Raw genomic sequence first — 23,090 nt, 5'->3', positions numbered from 1 at the left:
CTATAATGATTCAAGTGCTTTGTACAGATTTTGTTTGTTTACTTTAACAATCCAAAACAATTTTTCAATGCTTTAAAAAATTAACATGAAAAGTGGGATTTATAATTTCTTAAATAATTTAAAACGACATTAAATTACACAGCCTTTATTATTTTCACAAAATACAAATATATATATATATATATATATATATATATATATATATATATATATATATATGTTGATTATTTTATATAAAAATATTAACCGTTGTAACAAGTAGACGATGGATCCGAAGTTAATTTTACAGGGTTAATTTAAGGAATCATCGTGATGATCCTTTTTGTGAAAATTAGAGTGTGGAAAAGCAGAAGCATAGTGATTATAATTCATCGTCTTCTCTCTACACTGCGCCGTTCTGAGTCTTTCTCAATCAGCCCAATGCGGAGTATAGCTGCTTTTTCAATCATCACTCGCTCGCGAACTCCATGTTTCTGTTTTTTTATTCTGGATTTTTTTTTGTTTGGTTGCAGATTAATCTTCTGAACTGTACGCGCTATCGGAGTTCGAAACGATGTCGTCGGGGCAAGTGGTTAAGCGTGTCAAATACAAAGCCACCGTCAAAGACCCTGGCACCCCCGGCGTCCTCAGATTGGTGCATTTGCATTCTCAACTTGTGCTATATTTTTGTGAAATCTCGTTTTCGCGTTGAGATTTTTATGGAATTTCGTTCGCTTTCTCTGCAGACTCAAGAAAAGTTCGTTTTCAAGCCCAACGATCCTACCTCCAACAACAAGCTTGATGTGGAGTTCAGATTTATAAAGAGTATTTTTTATTTTTTGTTTTCGTATTTTCTTTCCTTAAACTGACTGTGAAGTTTCATATGAACTTTTATTGAATTGTGTAGAAGTTATGGACCTCCGAAAGTTATTGACCTCACAATCTCAGTGTTTTAGTGATACCGCGTATGCATTACTTTTGATTTTCATTTTTTTGTTTTCTCCGCTGGAAAAAATTGTAGGTCATAAACACACTAAAGAGGGATCAGGCAAACCGCCATGGCTTAACCTTACACATGCACAGGTTGTTCTTTTGTTACTTTTTAATCTTGTTGCTCTTGTTTACATTTGTTCTGCTATTTATGCTGCTGAGTTGGTTCGATCTTTTTTTTCTTCTTTTACTTTTGAACGCTACTCAATTTGAATTTTGAATGCCTTTTATTTACTTGGGAATACTACACCTGACATGCTCATGCCTCTTCCTTTTTGTATGAATTTTTATCATATTACAATTTGATGTTCCAGGGAAGTTATATATTCGAGTTAGAAAGTTTTGCAGATCTTCATGTTTGTCGAGAATTGGTGGGTAAGTAACTTACTTTGGCTACTGCCAAACAGAACCGAGGCATGGTTTTGCTGTTTCTATATGCTTAAAATTTTATCCTGTGGGCTTCTTTAACTTGCTTTTGTAATTCTTGAGTTGTCACGTCATGTAGCTTATCATGAAGGCCTGCTATGTTGTTTACTCATTTGATCGGCTTAAGTTTATCAATTAAGCATGTTAAATCAGTAAAAAAAGTTAAATAAAATATGATTTCAGATGCATAGCATTAAATATTTATTTCCCTCGTATATTCGTATGCCAGAGAAGAAAATGGCGCCAGATTTCCTTTTTCTTGAATTTTGGGATGCATTACCCCGTTCCTTTTTTTTTTCTTTAATGCAGTTTTCTTAGGATTGAAAAATGACATGGTAAATTTAATATTAGAAGGAAGTTCTGAATTGTTGTTATTTTTTCTTTTATTCCTTTTATTTATGCATATTATATTTTTATTTTCAGTTGTTTTGTATATCTTTCCTATAATGATGTTTTATCTGTTTGAGCAGGTATTGCCCTTAGCAAGCATGTGCAAGGAGAAGCTACAAAAGTTATTTCTGAGGAACAGCTAAGCTCTGCCGAAATGACTCTCAGGATAAAACTATTGCAGGAAGATAGGTATTTGGTTTAAAATAATGCACTTTAACTTTTAAGAGAAAGGATTAATGATTAATGCATGCCAGGGATACTCCATCCAGTGTCCACCTATCACACATGGTTAACCACGTCTGTAAATATGGTTATTTGCCTTACAGGTGTGTCATAGTAAATACATGTGATTGTATGCAATTATTAATTTGTACTTGTAGCAATAATAGTTAAATGTTTCACAAGTGGTTAATTGTATTGTGAGGTTATTGAAATGTCTGAGTAATAATTGTTAAATTTTCGTCACATATGTTTACGGGTAGAGGAATGTATGCATATAATTATAAATCTGTACTTGTGACAATGGTGGTTAGATATGTCTTACACAAGTAGTGCAATGATGTTATAGAACTGTCTAATTGTGATTAAATCTTCCTCAATAGTAATCAAGAGTAAATGAATGAGGTTACAATTATAAATATGTACTTATGCTCTAATGGTTCATTATGTCTCACAAGTTGTTAACATTGACCAAGGCTATTTAAATATCTCATGGTGGATGTTGGAACTGGACAATTATAATTTTTCAAAAGAAAATAATTATTTATTCGTGATCTTGCTCTATTATGATTCAAGTTCTTTTGCAACTAAGACCATTTAGACATGGTCTCTGTGGTATTGTGCTGTTAGCTTAAATTGTCCTTTTATAGTTTTCTTGCTCAAATTCCATGCTGTATAATAAATTAGGAACTCAATCTGTTCACTTTTCAATATTATTTTTTGTCTACTCTAGATGTTATCATGGTTTGAGATATTCCTCATTTCCTTCAATGTTACTAATTTTGTTGAAGTGTACCTTTTGCAGCAAGTTGCAGACACTTCATAAGGAACTTGTAGCTAGTGGTAAGCTTACAGAATCCGAATTTTGGGCTACGAAGAAGGTAAAGATATTCCCAAAATCAATGATGTTGATGATTGGTTTCTATTATGATTATTTGAATAAATTTTAGGCATGAAAAATACTGTGCAAAGTACTTTTGCAAATAAAATAGTGTGAAATATATGGTCTTCTACAGCGGTTTCACAATTAGATATTTAAAGGCATCATGCAGTCTATTGACTTTTTTCTACTTTTGTTTTCATACGGATATTCTTAGCCTCCAAGTTTCTTGTAACTTTCTACTATTCATCTTCATGAATTTCTTCTTTTATAATTTTAATATGCTCTACAGAAATTGCTGGATCAAGATGAAAGCAGAAAGTTAAAACAAAGGATTGGATTTAAAAATTCTCTGATATTTGACACAAAGCCTATGAGTGATGGACGGGTATGATACCACCTCTCCTTCTGCACTGATGCTATGTCTTTATGAATGCACTTACTTGGATGTCATGATGAGAACATTGCAGCTCAATAACCCCCAATTCCAAATTTCATTGTATTAATAAAAAAATCTTACTCCTCTCTTATAATTTGCAAAACTCAGCTTTTGGAAGCTTTTAATATCTAAAAATACTATGACAATTGCACATTCAACTTCACAAAATACAGTTAACTTTGCACATCAAAACAACTTTAAAAAACTAATTAACTAGTAATTTGTTTTAGTAATTTATGAAAACTTGAATCAAGTAATTTTTTTTTGGGAGAACGTATTAGCTGTGTTTTCTATGAGCAGAATCCTTATCGTGCCTATTACCCTCATTTCTTACTGTACTTAAAAAATGTTGGTTGAATTTTTCATGATAAAACTTGATTAACTATCTTTGATGCTTGGTTTGTTACTTCTAATGGAGTTAAAGTCATTTTAATGAATAATGACAATTTTCTAAATCTAACACTGACTATACTATACAAACTGTAATATTCACATTCCCAATAATGTTGTTATACATTCATTGTCTTTTATTTTATCGTATGAGTGAATAATGACTCATTGCATTTATTCAACAAGAACATATCACATCTTAGTTATGTACCAGTGATGGGCTTGTAAAAGCTGGATGTCATTGGCATTCAACATTTTGGTATTTGACAGGGGTGGCAAAACGAGTCACACGGGTGACTAATGTTGTGTGTCAGTGAGATGAGAGAAAGAACTAAAACAAACAAATAAAAAAACCAATGATAAGGGCCACACGGGCCAGCCCGTTTTCTCATTCTAAAATGGGTTACGGGCAACGTGCAGCCAACGGGCTGACAGGCCAAATGGACTGGGTTGATACGAGTTGATAAGTTTAATATCCTAACCTAACCCGTGCTTTTGCACATGGGTTGATTGGTCAGCCCGTCGGACCTGTCCCGTTTTTTCTACCCGTGGTATTTGACTTGTCAAGAATAAATTGTATAAGAAACAAGGAGTGGGTCTAGATTTTCTGATTTATTTATGAGATCTCCATGAATGTATTTAATAATTATGGACTATCTCTCCTTAAAGGAAATTGTTTTCTAATAAAAGTTGAAGAAACATGTAAAATGTATTATTATTTTACATTTTCAAATCCCCTATTGTTTTCTTAATTCTAAAAACTGAGAACAGAAAAAAAATTATTTGAAAATTTTAGTGAAATGTAGGTCCTAAATTGAATTTTGAATATTAAAATTAATAACCTCGCAAGTCCTACATCCTTTTTTTTTTCATTGTTATCGTCGTATCTATAACAACCATTAAAATCTCAACAAGATAGTTTGATGTATATGACCAACCCCATCTAGTGAGATAAGGGTTCTTTATTGTTACTGAGCTTTTATTTAGTGTTTGTGAATTTTAAATCCATGTTTAGGATCTCTAAACAGTTTCTGTATTTTTTATGGCTTCTAATGCGTGGATACGATTTTAAACTAGTTCTTTTCCCTTGTTCTTCTTTCAGATAAACCAGGTTAAATTTCAGTTGACACCAGAGATTAAATATCAGGCATGCTTCTTACTCTATTTAACTTGATTTTAAGCTGAATCTTGAATTTTTAGATTCTGTGCTGTAGGTGATTATACTATTTGGTATTTGTTTAGACTTTTATGCACTGCCCGGAAACGAGGGCATGGTGGGTATAGATTGACAGTCATTTTGACAAAAAGCTTATGCATGTAATTTTAACTTGATGACAACAACCATTAATTGAATGCAATTACACTCACCTTTCCATGTGCATATGATATTTTAGACAATTATTTGAAGCATACTTTTTTAGCTTTCTCATCTTTTTGTTTGTTTTCTGGCGCATTGTGCATGCAATAGTTCATCATATTGATATCAAATGGAAGTGATACAACAATTAGTTTTACTTAAAAAAGGAAGTGGTGGTTTCATTATGCCTCTAGCATTGGGCTTCCTTCCATGTGGTCGGGTAAGACTTGGTTATTGTTGTTGTTGATGATGTCAAGTCAATAAATAGAGTGATAACTTTCAATTTTTGGGCCAGTTGGTCTAGTTGGTAAGGACCAGACTCATATCTCATGAGGACAAGGACATAGTCAAGTCCTGCTGCCGATGTGAGGACCTTGTTGGTGGATAATGTGTAAGTATCTTTATAAGTAGTCATAGAGCTTGGAGGCCTGTCCTGGCCTTGGGGAACTTCTGGGAGCTAACTCTTCTAGTTTTTTCTGTAACTAAACAAAACACACACATTTCTGAGAATCAGCATAATTAATGTTTAAGGTAAAATATTTAGCACTTGAAAGCCTGTTATATAAGATTGTAATTGTTTGAGCCTTATATTGTATGGAATGATCTTTTTTGGGGTGTTGGAGTTGGTTACTTCTCTGTTTAAGAATGTTTAGATGGTTTCTCAATCAAAGGCTACAATTCAAATTGGAAGATGAAATGAACTTACAAGATTAGTAATTACACTAACTAATGCTTCAAAAGGATTTTTTAAGTTTGGTTTTGGAAGTTCAAGGAGGGTGGTTTTGAGCTCAAACAAAGTTTAGAATTTAAACTGTTCATTTTTAATGTGGTGGCTCTCTTTTCAGTTTGACTATGGGTTGGGACTGGTATTTGGTTTATGACATATGTTTTAACTTTTCCTTCTATCTCTGCATGTGGTTTCTTTAGCATGGTTTTGTTAGGATATATTGCCATACTTAAGAATATATTACGGAATAATTTTGTTTGCTATTGGACCAAGAAACCTTGTGAGTTGTTTGCTTATTTGGCTGCTGAGGTTACCACTTAGGATTCTTATTGCATTTTGGGCTTAAAATAGGTTTATTTCACTGTTAGAGATTATGCAGCTTAATTATATATTTATGTTTCGTTTGGTTCCCTAGTATTTCTCTGCATTGGTTGGAAGGGTTTTGTTTTGATTATACTTGTACTTCATTCATTATTTCAAATATTCATTTCTTATTTAAGGGGAAAAAAATTGAATGTCTATTATCCTTATTTTATTTTTGCATTTTTTTGTTTTCAGATTTTCGCCCTCAAACCTGCTGTCCATCAGGCGTTCCTCAATTTTGTACCTAGTAAAGTATGTTGAAAATCTTGCTGGTGTTTGTTATTATCTTCTGCAATAGTTTATGTGCAATATCAAGCATTATCCTTACTAAATTATTTCTTTTCCCCCCATGGTCTCCAAATTCAAGATGAACGAGGTAGATTTTTGGAATAAATACTTCAAAGCTGAGTATCTCCATAGCACCAAAAATGCGGTTGCAGCAGCTGCCGAGGCTGCTGAAGATGAGGATCTTGCTGTCTTCTTGAAAGATGATGAGATATTAGAAATTGAAGCTCGAAAGAAGGTCTTTGTCATCTTTCTCTTTAATTTTTATTCTCATTGAAGACATTTTAGCTGCATTCTCCATTCCATTTATATTGATATGTCTTTTTGCAGGTTCGACGTGTAGACCCAACTTTAGATATGGAAGCAGACCAAGGAGATGATTACACACATCTTCCTGTACGGTGAATGAAACAATTCCTTAATCTCAAATCTTAATAATGTATTGTTTCACATTTTATGTGAGTTCACCCCTTTTAAAGTAAATTTTCAGTTCCAATATATAATCACTCTTAAGAGTTTACCTAATATAAAAAATATTAAAATGCCGACAAATAACATAATTTAACATTTCAACTCCATAATAAAGCAAAATAGCAAAGCTCCAACTTGTTAACGAAGTGTGTTGTACATAACTTCTACACCAAGTTGTGTTTAAAATTCATAAAACATAAGTTCTTAAAATCATAGCATTTGAAAAAAGCAATAAAGGTCTAATGTTTTCGAATCTAGACGTCCAATCCTTTGATAGCATTGTCTCCAAGATCATTTTTTTGTGTTTTCTAGGTTCATACAAAGAAAAGAAATCACTTACATTTGGAGATGAATGACTTATTTTATAAGATATTTAACTAGACAGATGAGAAAAATTGATGTTATGATGTTTGATTATGAATGGATGACTTAAGAAGGACATAATGTTGATGAAGAGAATGTTCCTTGGGGTAAAGACGATGGTAGCAACATTGTATCTGTTGGAGGAAGTTCAAATAATCCAACTCTTGAATTTTATCTTCATAATTTGGAAACGGATGCCAATTTTGATGGTGCACATTTTTCATCTGAGAAAGAGCTCAGTAGAGATGGTGATTTTGGAGATGTTATTGGACATGGAGATTTGAAGACATTAGTCCTTTTTTGGTTTTCTAAAGGCTATCATTTTAAGAACTTGGGTTTGAATTATTTATGCATGATTTGGTGTAGTTTGATCTTGTTTAGAAGTAATGTACTTCAAAATTTTGTTATTTTATTACTGTGGTTTTGATATTTTGCTTTACAAAGTTGATATGTTTAATTATTATGTTATTTAATCTATTATACTATGTAAAGCCTTGCTGGTTTACTAGAAGAGTTTATGGAGCCTCCACTAGTTGTTTACAAAAGCTGTCAAGTCTCATACTATATATATGATTTAAATTCCGTACCTTATGCTGTTAATTGTTTAGTAGTTAATTCGATTCAAATGTTCTGTTGTCTATTTATGCTGCTGGTTCAGAAGTGCTAGATTTGTGTTGAATTCCTGTGTGTTGACCTTTTGCCCTATTTGATGAGAAGGATCATGGGATCTTCCGAGATGGTAGCAAGGAAATATCTGAAGCCCAAAATTCTCTGTATAAGAGAACATTGTTGCAAGATCTTAATAGACAAGGTGCAGTTGTTCTTGAAGGAAAAACTTTAGGTAATTTCTTCTCTTCAAATTGATTTTTTCAGTGTCTACCAAAAACAATTTTGTTTCATAATTTTGTGTTCCCATATCATAATATATGTTCCCTAAATATTATTTTGTTTAATATGTATATCAGTAGTCAGACAAAAATTGTCTTCAGTGGTAAATTTGTAGGATTGGCAAATACTAATAATGCATGTCATAATTAAATTATTTCCTTGTGGTTAATTTACTTGACTCCTGTAGCCATATTGAAGTTGACTTTTAATTATTTCTCGAGCACATATACCAAAGTGAAGGGGGAGAGACTTCCTTGATTTGTATTATGATATTATCACTTTTCTGCTATTTGTTTCACTTCAAATTTGTCTGAGGACATTTTAGAGGTTGTGAAGAATTGTGGTTTGCAAATTGGAAAAGCTCAGCTTTTAAGAATCTTAAATTTGTTTTCTGTTCTCATTTATGTTGACAAATTTTATTGTCATTAAGTGTTACCTTGACCAAGAGTAAGACACATTTTAAAAGCATTTTCCCAAAGTCAATTGAGACCTTGGAGAGTAAAATGCATTCACATCTGGATAGTTCACATCTGGATAGTTGCAACTTTGTTATGGCCATATGGTCTGGTCTGATGAGTCAAATTTCAAAATATAAATGTAGATATGGAGATGGAACACCCAAGAACAGTAGCCGAAATTCTTGCTCGAAGAAAACAGAGTTAGTACGGCTGACTTTTTTCTTTCCTTTTTCCTATCTGTTCACATGGAGCAAATTCTTATTTCATTTCTCTGTATAGAATCTGATGAGGTTGTAGGCGATGAGGAGAGACAAAACAGAATTTCCAAGATGACCCCGATTGAAGATCTTCAGGCACAAGATGATCATCATTATGCACCACTCTGTATCAAGGTTCAATATTTTCTCAAGAATTAGATGAACCATGTTTATTATAGTGATAGTGAATAACTTGATTTATAAAATTGGTGCCCATTGGGGCAGGTCTGGAAGTATTAAATACACGCTAACAAATGCTTTAAATCTATTAAAAGAGCAACCACTGAATAACTTGTGTACTTTCAATGTAATAATTACTTCTTCAGTGAAAACTTTCTGTAGATGACTTATTGTCACTTACCTATGGACTTAGAATAGAAAAAACCCATAAATAATTTACTGATTAATAATTAATGTCTTTTTTTGATAAAATATCTGTAAAGTGTTCTGACTTATGTATTTGTTTCATAATCAGGACCCTCGTGACTATTTTGATTTTCAACAAGCTAATGCAGTAAAAACTTTAGATGATTCCCAACCTGGAATGGAGCAAATGACATGCAGTTTGGGTTCCGAGGAAGCCTATGGTTCTTTGATGTCAGCTATATCTAAAATCCAAGCTACTGGATTAAGGGATCCTCTCTTTAGTCCTGACGTCGCTCTTAAGGTAATATATATTTGCATCACATAATTCTATATTTGAAAAGAATACCATTTTTTAATAATCGACAGGTGTATATGGTTAATCTCTCAATATTTTGCTTAGAAACATTTGTTTTGTTTCTTTTGTAATAACAAATATTCTTTCCTATTGAAAATGAAAGCCATTTATTTTTTTCCAGGTACTTCATGGATTGACTAAAAATATCTCAAGCACCAAATATCATCTTGGGAAAACTTCTCAAGAGAGTGTCCTTGATATATTGCCCAATACTACCAAGGAGAAACTACTAGATGTAAGTCATCCACAATTGTTTGAGGTCTTCGAGAAGGAAAACAAAATATAACGAGTGGAAAGAAAATAAGAAAAGAGCAGGGGATAATCTTTTGGACTTCTATTTGCGCATTGAGATATAGCATTTTGGCATTTATTTTCAATCTTTAGTTTGACTTTTCATAATTTTTGTATTTTCTTATAGGGTGGTTCTGAATTATTGTATTTATATTTTTCATACATGCTCCATTCTTTCCAGCATTGGGTCTGCAGTCAGGAATTGCTTAGGCACTTTTGGTCTTCATATCCAGTTACAACTCAAAACCTTGTTAATAAGGTAAATGTTGATCTTTTGGGATTTAAAAGATCTTTAAATGCTGATTCTGATGCATGACCTATCTAAATATCGCTCCAATGGAATAAGTCTGGGATGTGGATTTGCTTGCAATTATCTCTTTTCCTGTTTCATTTTAAAGAGCAGTATGTTCACTTCGTTTTTATAAATTATTACGGTTTACATTGCAAGAAGTTTCTATTTGCTTGCATGTAAGTCAAGCAGTAAACCAGTTTGTCAAAAAATTATTACGGTTTACACTGAAAGGACACCACTATGTATCTCCCCTTGAGGATCATGGAATTACGTCCAATACTAATATTTTCCACTTTAACACCAACATGGTAATGCACACATAAGCCCTTAAAGCAACTAGAATAATTAATCAAAATAGCATACTGGAATAAATAGAAATGGCGGCCAAACAGAAAACATCAACACATTATGAGCAAGACCGAACACCCTATAAATGGTGGAGATCGAATGGTATCTCACTTTCCAATGGACAGGACCAAACGGTCCATAAAAGATAAGCCTGAAGAAGTAGCCGAACACTATTTAGGACTGACCACTTAGAGCCTTGGCCGAACACTTAGAGCCTTGGCCGAACGCTATGAGCTTTGGCCGAGCACTTAGAGCGTTGGCCAAACACTTAGAGCTTTGGTCGAGCACTTAGAGCTTTGGCCGAACACTTAGAGCTTTGGCCGAGCACTTAGAGCTTTGGCCGAACACTTAGAGCCTTGGCCGAACACTTAGAGTCTTGGCCGAACACTTAGAGCCTTGGCCGAACACTTAGAGCCTTGGCCGAACACTTAGAGCCTTGGCCGAACACTTAGAGCCTTGGCCGAACACTTAGAGCCTTGGCCAAACACTTAGAGCCCTTGCCGAACACTTAGAGCCTTGAGACCTAGTGTCAGTACAAAACCGAACACTCATTAAGAGACCAAACGGTCATGAACTAGTAAGACTCAAAAGAGACCAACCCAGTTATGAGTGAGAGCAGCACAAGACCGAACGGTCAACTGCAGCGTTCTACATAATTCTGCAGAACTCTGCATAATTATGAACAGAATCCAACATGACCATTTCTAACCATTTTTACTAACTTCTAACACCCTTAATTCTTGTTTTATACTTAATTAAACTTATCTAAATGATTCTAAACATTCCTACTACCATTCTAAAGTGATTAAAACTCAAATTCAACTCTAAAACATCAATTTTCCCAACCTAGGGACCCAAAACCCAATCCCACGGCTTTGCACCTTGTTTGATCAATTTAGTGACTCAAACAAGTCACATTAAGGTGGCTAAGACTGCCCCAACAGCCCAGTTGTGCTTTAGACCCCAAATGCCCAAAATCACTACCTCACTTCCTCTCAAAGTGACCTAAAAACCACAAAACTCCAAATTTCTATCCAACCAAAAATATACCAGATTTCACACTTAAATCACTTCCAATTGGTCAATTATAGCAATTCAAACCCATCCAAATCAATTCCAAACAGCTCAACACAGTTTCATAGATTTCACATATCAACACATACAATACAACATACTCAAAATGCAAAATACAACTCCAAACAGTGCACCAATTCAGAATCCAATATACATACACTTCATGCAAGCAATTTAAAGAAGTATTCTAGCTCTCCTTACCTTAGTGTAACTTGACTAGATAGCTCGCAAGAACACCCCAACAGTTCCTTCACCGCAAGAACTCAATAAAACCCTACAACCCCCCAAAATGGTGATGGAAGCAGGTCTTAGAGCTAGAATGGAGTGGAAAAATGGAAAAGGAGAAAGCTTAAGGCACCTGCAACCAGCAAAATGCATGTCCCAGTTCAAGAACGGAGAAGAGGTTGCATGGAGGGACTTACCAACTTAGAACCCGAAATGAATCGGTTAGCTTTTAAGCCCACTACGTTGCGGACGTTTTGGCGGCACCTAATCGGAGATTAAACGGTTCAGAGAAGAGATTTGGTAGAGAGAAGATAGAGTTGTGGTAGAGAGAAGGTAGAGAAAATCTGAAACTAAGTTTTAGAGAGACATAATGCTTAAGCTAATGGACCAGGATGTTTTAAATGGGCTTTTTAAAGTCTGGTCCCATTAACTTAATAACCTTTTTGCTCTTTTAAACTCTATTTTTCAGGCCTTCACATTTTGAGTTTGCTATGCCGTTACGGACATTTGATGATCTGTTTCCCACTAGGTAATTGTCAGCAAACAATTTATCACTTAGCTTTTCAAATTGGGTCTAATAATTCCTCTTACGTCTCTAACATTTGCCTGACAGAAAAACCTGTTTGTTTTAGGATTTTAGTAACTATTGAACTGATTTCTAATGGTCAGGTAAACTTACCAATCATCAATCTATAACTTATTTTTGTTTGAAGAGTCAAGAAACAGGCTTTGATACCATGTAAGGAACCCTGCTGGTCCGAGCAATTAAGCTGGGACATAAGTTTGGTGTTTTATGATCAAAATTGCAATATAAGTATTCTATGTCAGATAGCCATTAGATGACTTTAGAGGGTTTTTCCTTCTACGTGCCGTTGGTGGTAATTGGATCACACACTCATTATAGTGTAGATATGTTTGTAGTGATGCATTGAGAAATCTTTATGAATTCCATTTTATTATATATCTAATGTTTTTCTCACTCGTGAACTAAATGCAGACAAGAAGACTGAAAGATTCCATATCACAAATATATTCTAAACTTGAGGTACGCTTTTAGCTAAAGCCTCTTCTAGCTCTTCTCCCTGCTCTAACGCGTTTTCTTTTATTATGTTAATTTTTTGTTACCTGCATTAATTTTATTTGAAGAACTTAGTGTTTCTACTTTTCTTTGTTGCTTCTTAGGAAATAAAGGTATCTGCATCGTCAGACTTACGGCACCAGGTTTCCCTCGTTGTCCATCCTATGCAGCAGGTGAGCACAACATACTCATTGACCATGTTCATTTCTTCGTGATTTTCAAACTCGATAAACCACTTCCTACGTGATGAGTTATGTTTTGGTTTAGATATGTCGAGTTCTTAGCAACATGATTTAATCTGATCTTTGTCCTTCAATTTTTGTTTGTTGGTTCTCATAAATCTTATAGTTCTAGAAATTGGCTTACCTCTGTCACCACTTAGTGAGGATGTGGCATGAAGTTTGACATGTTACTTGGCAACGGTTTAATGTGACATGTTTAGATGCATGACACGTCAGTTAGCGGTGGTAAACATTTTTTAGATGTTTAAATATTTAGCAAAAGAGGCCAACTGAAGATCTTTTGGAGGATTAAAACAAAATTCAGTCATATTTACAGGAAGTGCTTCATGATTTTTCCTATTTTAAAATTTCCTCTCTGAAAAGGTTTTCTGTTTTTCCTGTATAGGTGTTTTGCAGCGATTGACTAATGTTATTGTTCAGTTCAATTTAGTGGATAGTCCATGCCCTTGTTTTCCATTGTCTTCGTTTTTTCTGTATCCTTCTTGTTTATTACATCTTATGGAAGATTAAGGGATACGGACAATTTTTTACTCAGGCTCTGGATGCTGCCCTGTTGCATTATGACGCTGACATTAAGAAAAGAAATGCAAGAGGCTCAAAAAAGTCTAATGGTTATGTTTAGGAGAGTGTTTTGGTCTCCCTTCACAGCGACCAACATACTATTACAATTTAGGAATGTAAGTTCCATCAATTTTGCCGTGACCAAAAACCAGAATGGCTATTTTATCTCCATATCATTATGAAATGAATGTCCATGAGACTTAGTCAGCAAGAGTCTTACTAGATTGTTAACATGTAACCTATAATTACTAGTTAACACTGGCCCTTGGAAAAGGACGAGTTAATTCACAAGTTTCCTACTTCTTCTTCACCCTCTGTCTCCCTGTACTATACCTGCTTCACTTTAGCAGTACATAAAACAAAGGATAAGTGAATAACACTGTTTACGAATTGCTTTCTGCGTTTTCAATGACGGAAATAATTTTACTGCATTGTGCTTACTAAATTTAGTATATTTGTGCATACTCTCATGTTGACAACTTGAAATTCTCCAATAGTAATTTTCTTTTTTATTAAGAAAAATAAATTCAACTAGAACTACAGAATGTATTGATTAGCAGCATAAATGGATTTAAAAAAAAAATATGCATAAGCATAAACTAGTAGGGGTTCATAAAGTCGTCGGTGTTTACTATAATTATAAAGTATGATGGCGTAAGTTAAAGTTATAGGTAAATCTGTAAATTAGGTCTATGTAATGTGGTATGGTTATATTTTGAAGATTAAAATGGTTGTTTATTTTAATTATAGTTATTAGATTAGTAACTGATATTAGACGTGGCTTATACACACTGCTGAGAAATTGGTGCCAAGAGTTTTCACACTATTTTTGTTCACCCAAAATGTCATGAAAATTGAAACAGTGATAAAAGGTATTATAATTTACATGAATGAATAAAAGTTGTTTATAATAAAATTGTAAAAATTAATTCCTTTTGTTTTTATAATTACATGAAATTTTTTATGATTTAATAATTTTTTTATTTTAATAATCATTATAATAAAAAAAATTATAATTTTGTTATCGTAAAAGAAAAAGGGACACATCAGTCATTGAATGATGTAGATGCTACCAGTGATGCAAGCACTTACGATGGCATCGATCCAGTGATTTCCCATTATCGCATTCTCAAACTTTTCAATACCCATACTCCGAAATTCACCACTCTTGTTCAGAGCCACATGGCATGGCATTACGTTTATAGTTGCTTTAATTATTATATTTTGTTTATATCCGTCTTAACGTTTCGTTTTATTTTGTATTTAAAAAAACAAAAGACGTGCTTCGCAAGGACAACAACATAGGACGTGTTTATTGGACTTTGAAAGCAATAAGAGTGAAGAAACATATTTAATTTAAGGCATGGATGAATATATATAAAGAGAGGGTTAGAAAGATGAAGAGAATGAGAAAAAGAGAAAATGGGAGAGGTGAAGCTACATGGGTTTTGGTACAGTCCGTTCGCATTGAGGGTGAAATGGAGCTTAAAGCTGAAAGGTATTGAGTATGAGAACATCGAAGAGGATCGATTCAACAAAACTCCTCAACTGCTTCAGTACAATCCTGTCTACAAGAGAATCCCCGTTCTCGTTCATGCTGGAAAACCCATTTCTGAATCCATGCTCATAATCGAATACATCGATCAGGTTTGGCCTCAACATCCACTCTTACCTTCTCATCCCTACCACAGAGCTCTCGCACGCTTTTGGGTCAAATACTCTGATGATCTGGTAATCACTTTCACTTCACAATTCACAATTACTTTAATAATAATCTCATAATAGTTTAATAATACTGACACGACAACATTGGTATCAATTTTTTAAAGACCGAGGGAGTTAGAGCACTCTATCGTAGCAAAAATGTGGAAGAGAGAAAGAAGGCCATAGAGCATATTTTGGAGCATTTGAGAGTTGTGGAAGATCAGTGTTTTGGTAAGGAAAACAAATTCTTTGGAGGAGAGAGTGTTAATGTTGTGGACTTGGCTTTTGGGTCCATCATCAAATATATTACTGTGTTGGAAGATATCTTTGAAGAGCAAATTCTTGAAGCACAGAAATTCCCTCGTTTGTATTCATGGTTTAATATCTTCAAATCTGAACCAATCATCGCAGAAATCCTACCTGACCAGGATCAAATGGTAGCTTTTGTTAAACCTCTTAGAGAACAAATTCTGGCATCTTCGTGAGAAAAGAAAAATAGTATACCTCTTATATGTATGACCACCTTTTGTTTAGGTTTCTGTCAATATAATTATGAAAGTAATAAAGGCTTGAACTTAGGTTTGTGCAAATATAATTATGAAAGTAATGAAAGTTTGGGATTCATAATTATGAACCTACTTTATTGTCTTTTAATGTGTTCTGTCATAATTATTCTTCTAGTCCAAGAACTAGAAACTAATTCTTTAGTCTTGTTAATAGTAATCTAAACATATTAATTAGCTTTAATATATATATATATCAGCATTCAAAAGTCATAAAAGAGCATATGCAAATATCTTAGTGACTAATTAATACTTTTTTTCTTTTATTACGAGTGATCTAGAGCATGGAACTAGAAAAAATTATCTGAAACCAATTTTTTTAAACATATATATAGTTTCATAAAAAAATATTTTAATCAAATATTTAGAATTTTAATCACAGTCATCAAAATACTGTTTTAGATATTAATCGTATATAAAATTAAACCTTTTCTAAATAAAATTCTGTACTGTAAACATTGATCCCTTGATCCACATGTTACCTAAAATATTTATAAATTTGTAGTCAAATTTTGTGCATTAACCCTGAATTTTCCAGAAAACTGTGATATCAATTATGTTCTTAAAAATAATAAATTAAAATGGCATGGGTTATTATTTAGATTATAGAATTACTTTATACAATTTAGATTTACTAGATCTACACAATAATAAATATTCAATATACATTCAGTCATATATACATTTTAGAAACAAAAGAAAAATTATGTTTATATCTATACATAATATCAACATCAGACACACATATTTTAAACTAATATATACAATAAAAGTGTCATAGAAAATTCACCTTAAATTAAATTATAATAAAAATGAATTAAAAACTTTGTCACTTAAAAATTTCTTCTGTCATTTTATATAAAAGAAAATTTATTTATCAACATTTTCATCACCGATGAGTCATCAATGTTTCATTCTAGTTTAACAAGAAAACTACACTATCAAAATAGTAGCATCTATTTCACCGTAATTATAAAAAAAAGCATCATCTTCATAAACAAAGTTTTTATATTTCCTTACTTTTAAGATGTTTTGGTGTATGATAAGTATGACTCTAATAGCCTTTGTTACCACAATTATAACATATATTTTCTATCTTATTTGTCATTATTTTTTTCTTTGTTAACATTATTGTTCCACTTAATATGATAAATTTCTTTTTGAAATTTTCTTTATAATAATATCTACCACCATGATCACTAACACGACGACCAAGGCCACGATCATAACCATGAAAAAAAGAATTAGATAATTGTTGCATTCACTTTTTGGGAATGAAGCATATAATCAATTGAGATTATTTTTCATCAAAATCTTATTGTTTTGTTCAACTACAAGGTATAAATAATTTTAGAATTGTGAAATCCTTTTCACGATATTATTATTGTAAAAGCAAATTAATTACTCAAATGTTTTATTTCTTTTTTTAGTGACATCACCAAAACCCATTATAAATAAATGTATTTCAGCATCTAATATCTATATTCAATATAAATAATTCTTTCTCGTAGTATAGGGCCACAAATTCAAATTTTATAAAGTTTGAAATGATTAGAACTAACACATAAATATTATAATAATTATTTCATGCATGAAACTATAAAATTACTATAACAATATTAAATGTTAAAAAAATAATTAAATATAAATAATAATTATTATAATAATAATAATAAATAATAATGATTAGACATGATAAAAATTGATAAATTCAAATATTTATTATCACAAAAATAAAAATATAAGATAAAATTGTAAACGGGAAAAAGATTAAAAAGAGTCTTAGTTTTCCCATAACATTGTCCTTAGAGAAAAAATGTTTGCAAAAGGATTGTTCTTAAAGAGAAAATATTCCTACTAGTTGTTGATTAGAACATTGTTTTGATAACGTGTTATAAAATAAAGCTTATAATATAGAGAAAAAAAGAGAAGAAGAGAACATAAGAGAAAATGTAAACTAATTTTCTATGTGCATTACTGCTACTAGTAAAAGTTTTATTTATAGATACAAAATGTAACTAAAAAATGATACAAATCAAATAATTAATACAAATATTTAAATAGTGTAAAGAGTAATAAATTATATGAATAATTGTAACAAATTAATCATATAAATAACTGTATCGAACCGATCATATAGGTAAATATAACAAATTAATTAACAATCATTCATTCATAACAAAATTAAAACTATTTATACAAGTATAATTTTTAAAATAAAATTGTCTTTAAAAAATAGATTTTTCCATGTTTTGTTATATTTTAAATTAAGTTTTTCGATTATTTTTAAAATGGTTACACCATTTTGTTATAAAAATTGTCATTTGTATTCTAATTATTTAAGTTAGACATCATAGTTTTGTAGATATTTTTTTAACATTAAAAATCGTTTAGCCAATTTAAAAATAATCAAAACTCAATATAAAAAAACTTGATATTTAATCTAAATTAATTTTTATTATACTTCTGTTTTTTTTGTTTGATTTAAATTAAAGATGAAAAACAAATCCAACGACATATTATATCTGCGTATAATATTATATACTACGTTAATAAGATTTAGCAAATGGACATATGTGAACAATTTTTAGCAGTTTTTTGATGATTTAATTATTATATTATAAGTATAGCATGTTTATATTTATTAAAGCATGATAATAAACTTATATTATAACATAAAATTACGTAATTTATTCATAAATATGAAAGAAAGTTAAAAGTATATATATATATTTATAATCATACAAAAAATAGCCATATATTTACTTTTTTTATATTTTTTCTAATAAAATATTTAGTAAATTTTAAAATATATTCAACAAGTTACCTACCGTATATTAATTTAATGAATTCAATTTTTATATTAAATTAAAATCAATCAAACTTAATCTCATTTTGATCTTTGCATTTGATTCAAGCAAAAAGTTGAATATAAAAACAAACTTCAAACCTCTGCTGTATATTTTATTTCACTTTGAAAATTCTTTGGCGGCTGTAAAAAAATTCAGTCAGCCAGTAGGTTTACAATCTTCACTGAGCTTACGCTATTTGCCTCTTTTTTCTTTTCCTTAACAAGTATAATAAAGGATTTTGACTTTAAAACTTTATATATATTGTTTAAATTATTTAGTTGTTAATAAAGTAGTTTACTAATTATCAAAATAGTTTTTTCAATAATAAATATAAAAATAATAATTTTATCATACTTGATGATTTATGACTAAGTGATAAAATTATTTTTAACTCTCAATATATTATCAATGTTTTAATTATATTTCTCACTACTAAATGAATATCAGTGTCTTTGTTATACACATTTCCATTTCTTTAAGTTCATACTCTATTTTTTTAAATGGTATAAACATCATTAATAGATAGTTTTCTTTATTCTGTATTAATTTTTTAAAATTGGAATAAGAAAAAAAAAAGTTGAACTTTCATTTTGATTTGTTTACTTTTCATTTCTATAGTTAACAGATAAAAGTATGAAAGAAAGAGAATAAAAAGTTGGTCTGAAGAGATAATATTCTTACAAATGTCAAGATTATTATATTAAAATAATAAAAATCATTACGATATAAAATATGCAAGGAATATTTATTCATTTGTGACGTAAGCCATTACGACAACTCCCGTTGACTAGATAAGGGTATATACTATAATATTATGAACCTTAAATACCAAAACTCAAGTATTTTACGCAAGGACTAATAACCTTGTACAAAAATTAGGAAATTTTATCATCAAATAGTATACTATATAAAAGGTAATATAATATTTGAAGATAAAATTTCTTTTTTACTTTATAATTGATTTTATTGTATATTCAAGGATTTAACTTCTCTGAAATATTAAAGATTAAGAATTTAATCATTGTTGGGAAAACAATTAACATTCTAACACATCTATAATTTATTATGAAAATAATGTTTCAAGTAACAATCAATAAAGAGTCCTCCTACTACTACACGGATTCAAGCAGATTTAAATTTTTGTTATACTTTTCGTTGTTGAAACTTTTATTGGCAATTAATATTTATTTTATTTGTGAAAGTTGTGGTAGATCGGATAAGCCCATGGATAGATGAGTCTGATATAAATAGGTCAGTGTTGGATTTGGAAAAATAAGGCAAAATGGGAGAGGTGAGGCTTCATGGATTTTGGTATAGTCCCTTTACTTTAAGGGTGGTATGGACCTTGAAGTTAAAGGATATACCATACGAGAATATAGAGGAAGATCGGTACAACAAGAGTGTTAAACTTCTTGAATACAACCCAGTGCACAAGAAAACTCCAGTGCTAGTTCATAATGAAAAACCTTTATGTGAGTCCATGATTATTGTTGAATACATAGATCAGGTTTGGCCACACAACCCATTGCTTCCTTCTGATCCCTACAACAGAGCTTTGGCACGGTTTTGGGTTAATTATACTGAAGAAATGGTACTTCTTCAAAACCTCCACATTTCTAGTTTTTAGTTTTTTCATTATCATCATGAGTCTGTGCATCTATACAACTATAATCTTCATTTTATTACATTAGCAATAATTAATTCAGTGAACCTTGCTAAATGACACTTGTGTCGGATGAACTTTTGAAGTTCGCTGCAGTTGTGAAATTCTTCCGTAGCATTACTGATGAAGAACGAGAAAAGAGCATGGAGAATCTATGGAAGCATTTCATGGTTGTTGAGACTCAGTGTTTTGGTGATGAGAAGAAAATTTTTGGGGGAGAAATTATTAACATTGTGGACATAGCTTTTGGGTCCATGTTCAAATTTCTTGAGCTTGCAGAAGATATTATTGGAGCGAAGGTCCTTGAAGATGAGAAATTCCCTCAGCTGTCTTCCTGGTATAATAATTTCAAGAATGTTCCTGTTATTAAAGAAAATCTCCCAGACCACGAGAAAATGGTAGCTTTTCTTAAGATTTTTAGAGAGAAAAACTTGGCATCTTCCTAAGAAAATGGTCTTCAAAGAAACAAATGTAATAAATGTGAGTGTTAATAAAAGAGTGGCGTGTGAGTCAACCCTCTAAGTATCTGAAAAGTTATTATAATGTTAACCATTTTCTTTAGTATATATATATATATATATATATATATATATATACTCTCCATCTGATGCGTAAATAGTCGTGAATACAATAGTTAAAAATAGTTGTATTGCTTTGATAGATCAAATCAAACTTCAATGTTATTAAGAGATATATTCATTCACACTTGATAATTAACTCAGATTTCAACTACAAACTCATAAATATAACTCGAATTTTTCTAATTTATTCTTCTATCTCTTTTTTCATTGGCACTGGATCAACGACATTCATTCATCTGCTCCCGTATAACGAATTATACGATCATCGCAGATACACAAACACAAACAAGTAGGGTGAGCTAACATGCAACAAATCAATTATAAAACATGCATAATTACTTTGATACACTCAACAAACATCATATAATAATTATGTCAGACACCCTCATACCATCATACCACAATCACACCATAGATACTCATCCCATCATACCAAATTTCCTAATAGACACTCGTCCCACAATACCCAATAAACACTTATCCCACAAGACTCAATAGACACTCGTTCCACAATACTCAATAGACATTCATCTCACAATACCCAATCGACACTCATCCGGATGATACGTTGATGAGCGGTCACGGGAGGTTATGCACTTGTGATGACTTCCACTTCTTCTTACAAATACACTTTCAAAAATACTCCATATCATCCACAAGGTTAGTCATCAACACTACGTCCAAAACCGGCACATAGACTAGGACCTCCTGCCCTTCTCACAACATAATTCATCATTCTCTACTTGAGACTGGATGATTATTAGAGTATCAGGATAACCTCCAACTAGAGGACCCTCAACATCAACATATACACAAATACCATATCATTATTGAATCTCTCCACGAGACTCATACCATGCTCATATTCCTCAACTCACATTATACCCTTACAAAATCTCTCCATAATACTCATATCATGTTCAGATGCATAAATTCAAATCCAATAAAATCTAATCATCGCAGAAATCATACAAAATGAATATATCACAAAATAAATTAACAATACTAAAATATCACCATAAATGGTCACCGGAGAAGAATCAAATGTTTGACGAATCAAACTCACTTTAAACGCCAGTACATATGACTAGTTACAACTTACTGGATTTGACCAGGGCTGCTCTATGATCAAGGATGTACCAACTCTGATTTTTAAGATTCCTCTATCCTACCATCACAATTAGAATTCATAATTCCATATCTACCACAATAACATGAATTCATCAGAAATTTTCATTCCAACAAGATATATTGCACAATAATTTAACAGTACATAATCTGTTCAACAAGATTTCAGTTAAAAACTTGTCGAGTAGACTTCCAGCAAAGAGAGGTGCGTCACAATGGACAACATAAGTACCAAGTCTTTCCTTAGCCAAAGTGTTCCTCAACTAGTTTTAACAAATTTCTTATTTACAGATTCAAAACAACAACATATTTTATTAACACAGAAATTCAATATAGATAGATATATAACAAGCACCTATGTTTTTCATTAACGGTATTCACACAGAATTCAAGACATGAATAGTAATAAAACAATACTAAAAATTTCTTCCTAACTCTTTCTTCTTTATTTCTCAAGCTTTCTCACTTGATTCTTTCTCTCTTTGTGGAGAATAGTCTTCCCTCTCATGGCTATTTATAGTCCAAAAATTTTACTATTCACCAATTTTTTAATATTATTTATTATATTAATATTTTAATCATCACTTGACATATTGGATCCATCAATAATGCCTTAAAATCTGAGTGTTTTATCATTTAAGCTACCAAAATTTCTTATTTAGCTTTCTACATTTTATAAACTTATTATATTTTCCATTCACAAAGAAATTTATTACTACTAGTAATAAATTTGTTACTATTAAGGTAAATATCTTTCATGGGTCTTACATTATTCATGTAACACCTGGGCACTGACGAGGGCGGGGAGTGATCGCCGGTGCAAGAAGCACGAAGTGCAAAGGGCACTGACAAGGAGCGGCTCCTGGCAGGCTTCCAGTGGAAGGG

The 23,090-nt window shown here is 31.7% G+C and overlaps 3 protein-coding genes across 5 annotated transcripts; all 3 read left to right on the top strand.

Moving 5' to 3' along the window:
• Positions 1-270: 270 nt before the first annotated feature.
• LOC124837405 (general transcription and DNA repair factor IIH subunit TFB1-1-like) lies at positions 271-14,123 on the top strand. 3 transcript variants are annotated; one of them, XR_015781589.1, is made up of 22 exons: positions 271-427; positions 513-634; positions 726-804; positions 1,001-1,062; positions 1,284-1,344; positions 1,866-1,974; positions 2,810-2,885; positions 3,177-3,272; positions 4,816-4,860; positions 6,356-6,412; positions 6,528-6,683; positions 6,776-6,841; positions 7,997-8,120; positions 8,769-8,825; positions 8,905-9,017; positions 9,358-9,549; positions 9,725-9,838; positions 10,076-10,153; positions 12,303-12,362; positions 12,831-12,878; positions 13,016-13,084; positions 13,689-13,703. XR_015781589.1 is itself a non-coding variant. In XM_047312748.2 (21 exons), the coding sequence occupies exons 2-21, from the start codon at positions 554-556 to the stop codon at positions 13,773-13,775; spliced, it is 1,770 nt and encodes a 589-aa protein (XP_047168704.1). In that variant the 5' UTR covers positions 271-427; positions 513-553; the 3' UTR covers positions 13,776-14,123. The 3 variants fall into 3 exon arrangements, 2 of the variants coding, with proteins under 2 accessions (XP_047168704.1, XP_087952706.1); XM_047312748.2 differs by lacking the exon at positions 12,303-12,362 and having other exon boundaries at positions 13,689-14,123; XM_088096580.1 differs by lacking the exons at positions 13,016-13,084; positions 13,689-13,703 and having other exon boundaries at positions 12,831-12,879.
• A 946-nt stretch (positions 14,124-15,069) lies between these two features.
• Positions 15,070-16,056, top strand: LOC124837406 (putative glutathione S-transferase). Its single transcript, XM_047312749.2, has 2 exons — positions 15,070-15,445; positions 15,544-16,056. Exons 1-2 carry the CDS (start codon positions 15,137-15,139, stop codon positions 15,901-15,903), a joined length of 669 nt encoding a protein of 222 aa, XP_047168705.2. The 5' UTR covers positions 15,070-15,136; the 3' UTR covers positions 15,904-16,056.
• A 4,043-nt stretch (positions 16,057-20,099) lies between these two features.
• LOC124837432 (putative glutathione S-transferase) lies at positions 20,100-21,185 on the top strand. The gene is made up of 2 exons (XM_047312790.2): positions 20,100-20,424; positions 20,583-21,185. Exons 1-2 carry the CDS (start codon positions 20,116-20,118, stop codon positions 20,940-20,942), a joined length of 669 nt encoding a protein of 222 aa, XP_047168746.1. The 5' UTR covers positions 20,100-20,115; the 3' UTR covers positions 20,943-21,185.
• The last annotated feature ends 1,905 nt before the right edge of the window (positions 21,186-23,090 follow it).

Source organism: Vigna umbellata, chromosome 8, assembly GCF_029865625.1.
Source record: "Vigna umbellata cultivar VRB3 chromosome 8, Vumbellata_1.0, whole genome shotgun sequence".
In the NCBI taxonomy this organism is placed as follows: Eukaryota; Viridiplantae; Streptophyta; class Magnoliopsida; order Fabales; family Fabaceae; genus Vigna; species Vigna umbellata.
The sequence above is the reverse complement of the archived record's forward strand: the minus strand, read 5'-3'. Positions and strand labels throughout refer to the sequence as shown.

Coding starts and splice junctions, on each gene's coding strand:
- LOC124837405 (XM_047312748.2), top strand. CDS start 554: ATGTCGTCGGGGCAAGTGGTTAAGCGTGTCAAATACAAAGCCACCGTC. Junction 6,684..6,775: donor AAATTGAAGCTCGAAAGAAG/GTCTTTGTCATC, acceptor GTCTTTTTGCAG/GTTCGACGTGTAGACCCAAC. Junction 9,550..9,724: donor GTCCTGACGTCGCTCTTAAG/GTAATATATATT, acceptor ATTTTTTTCCAG/GTACTTCATGGATTGACTAA.
- LOC124837406 (XM_047312749.2), top strand. CDS start 15,137: ATGGGAGAGGTGAAGCTACATGGGTTTTGGTACAGTCCGTTCGCATTG. Junction 15,446..15,543: donor TCAAATACTCTGATGATCTG/GTAATCACTTTC, acceptor AATTTTTTAAAG/ACCGAGGGAGTTAGAGCACT.
- LOC124837432 (XM_047312790.2), top strand. CDS start 20,116: ATGGGAGAGGTGAGGCTTCATGGATTTTGGTATAGTCCCTTTACTTTA. Junction 20,425..20,582: donor TTAATTATACTGAAGAAATG/GTACTTCTTCAA, acceptor GAACTTTTGAAG/TTCGCTGCAGTTGTGAAATT.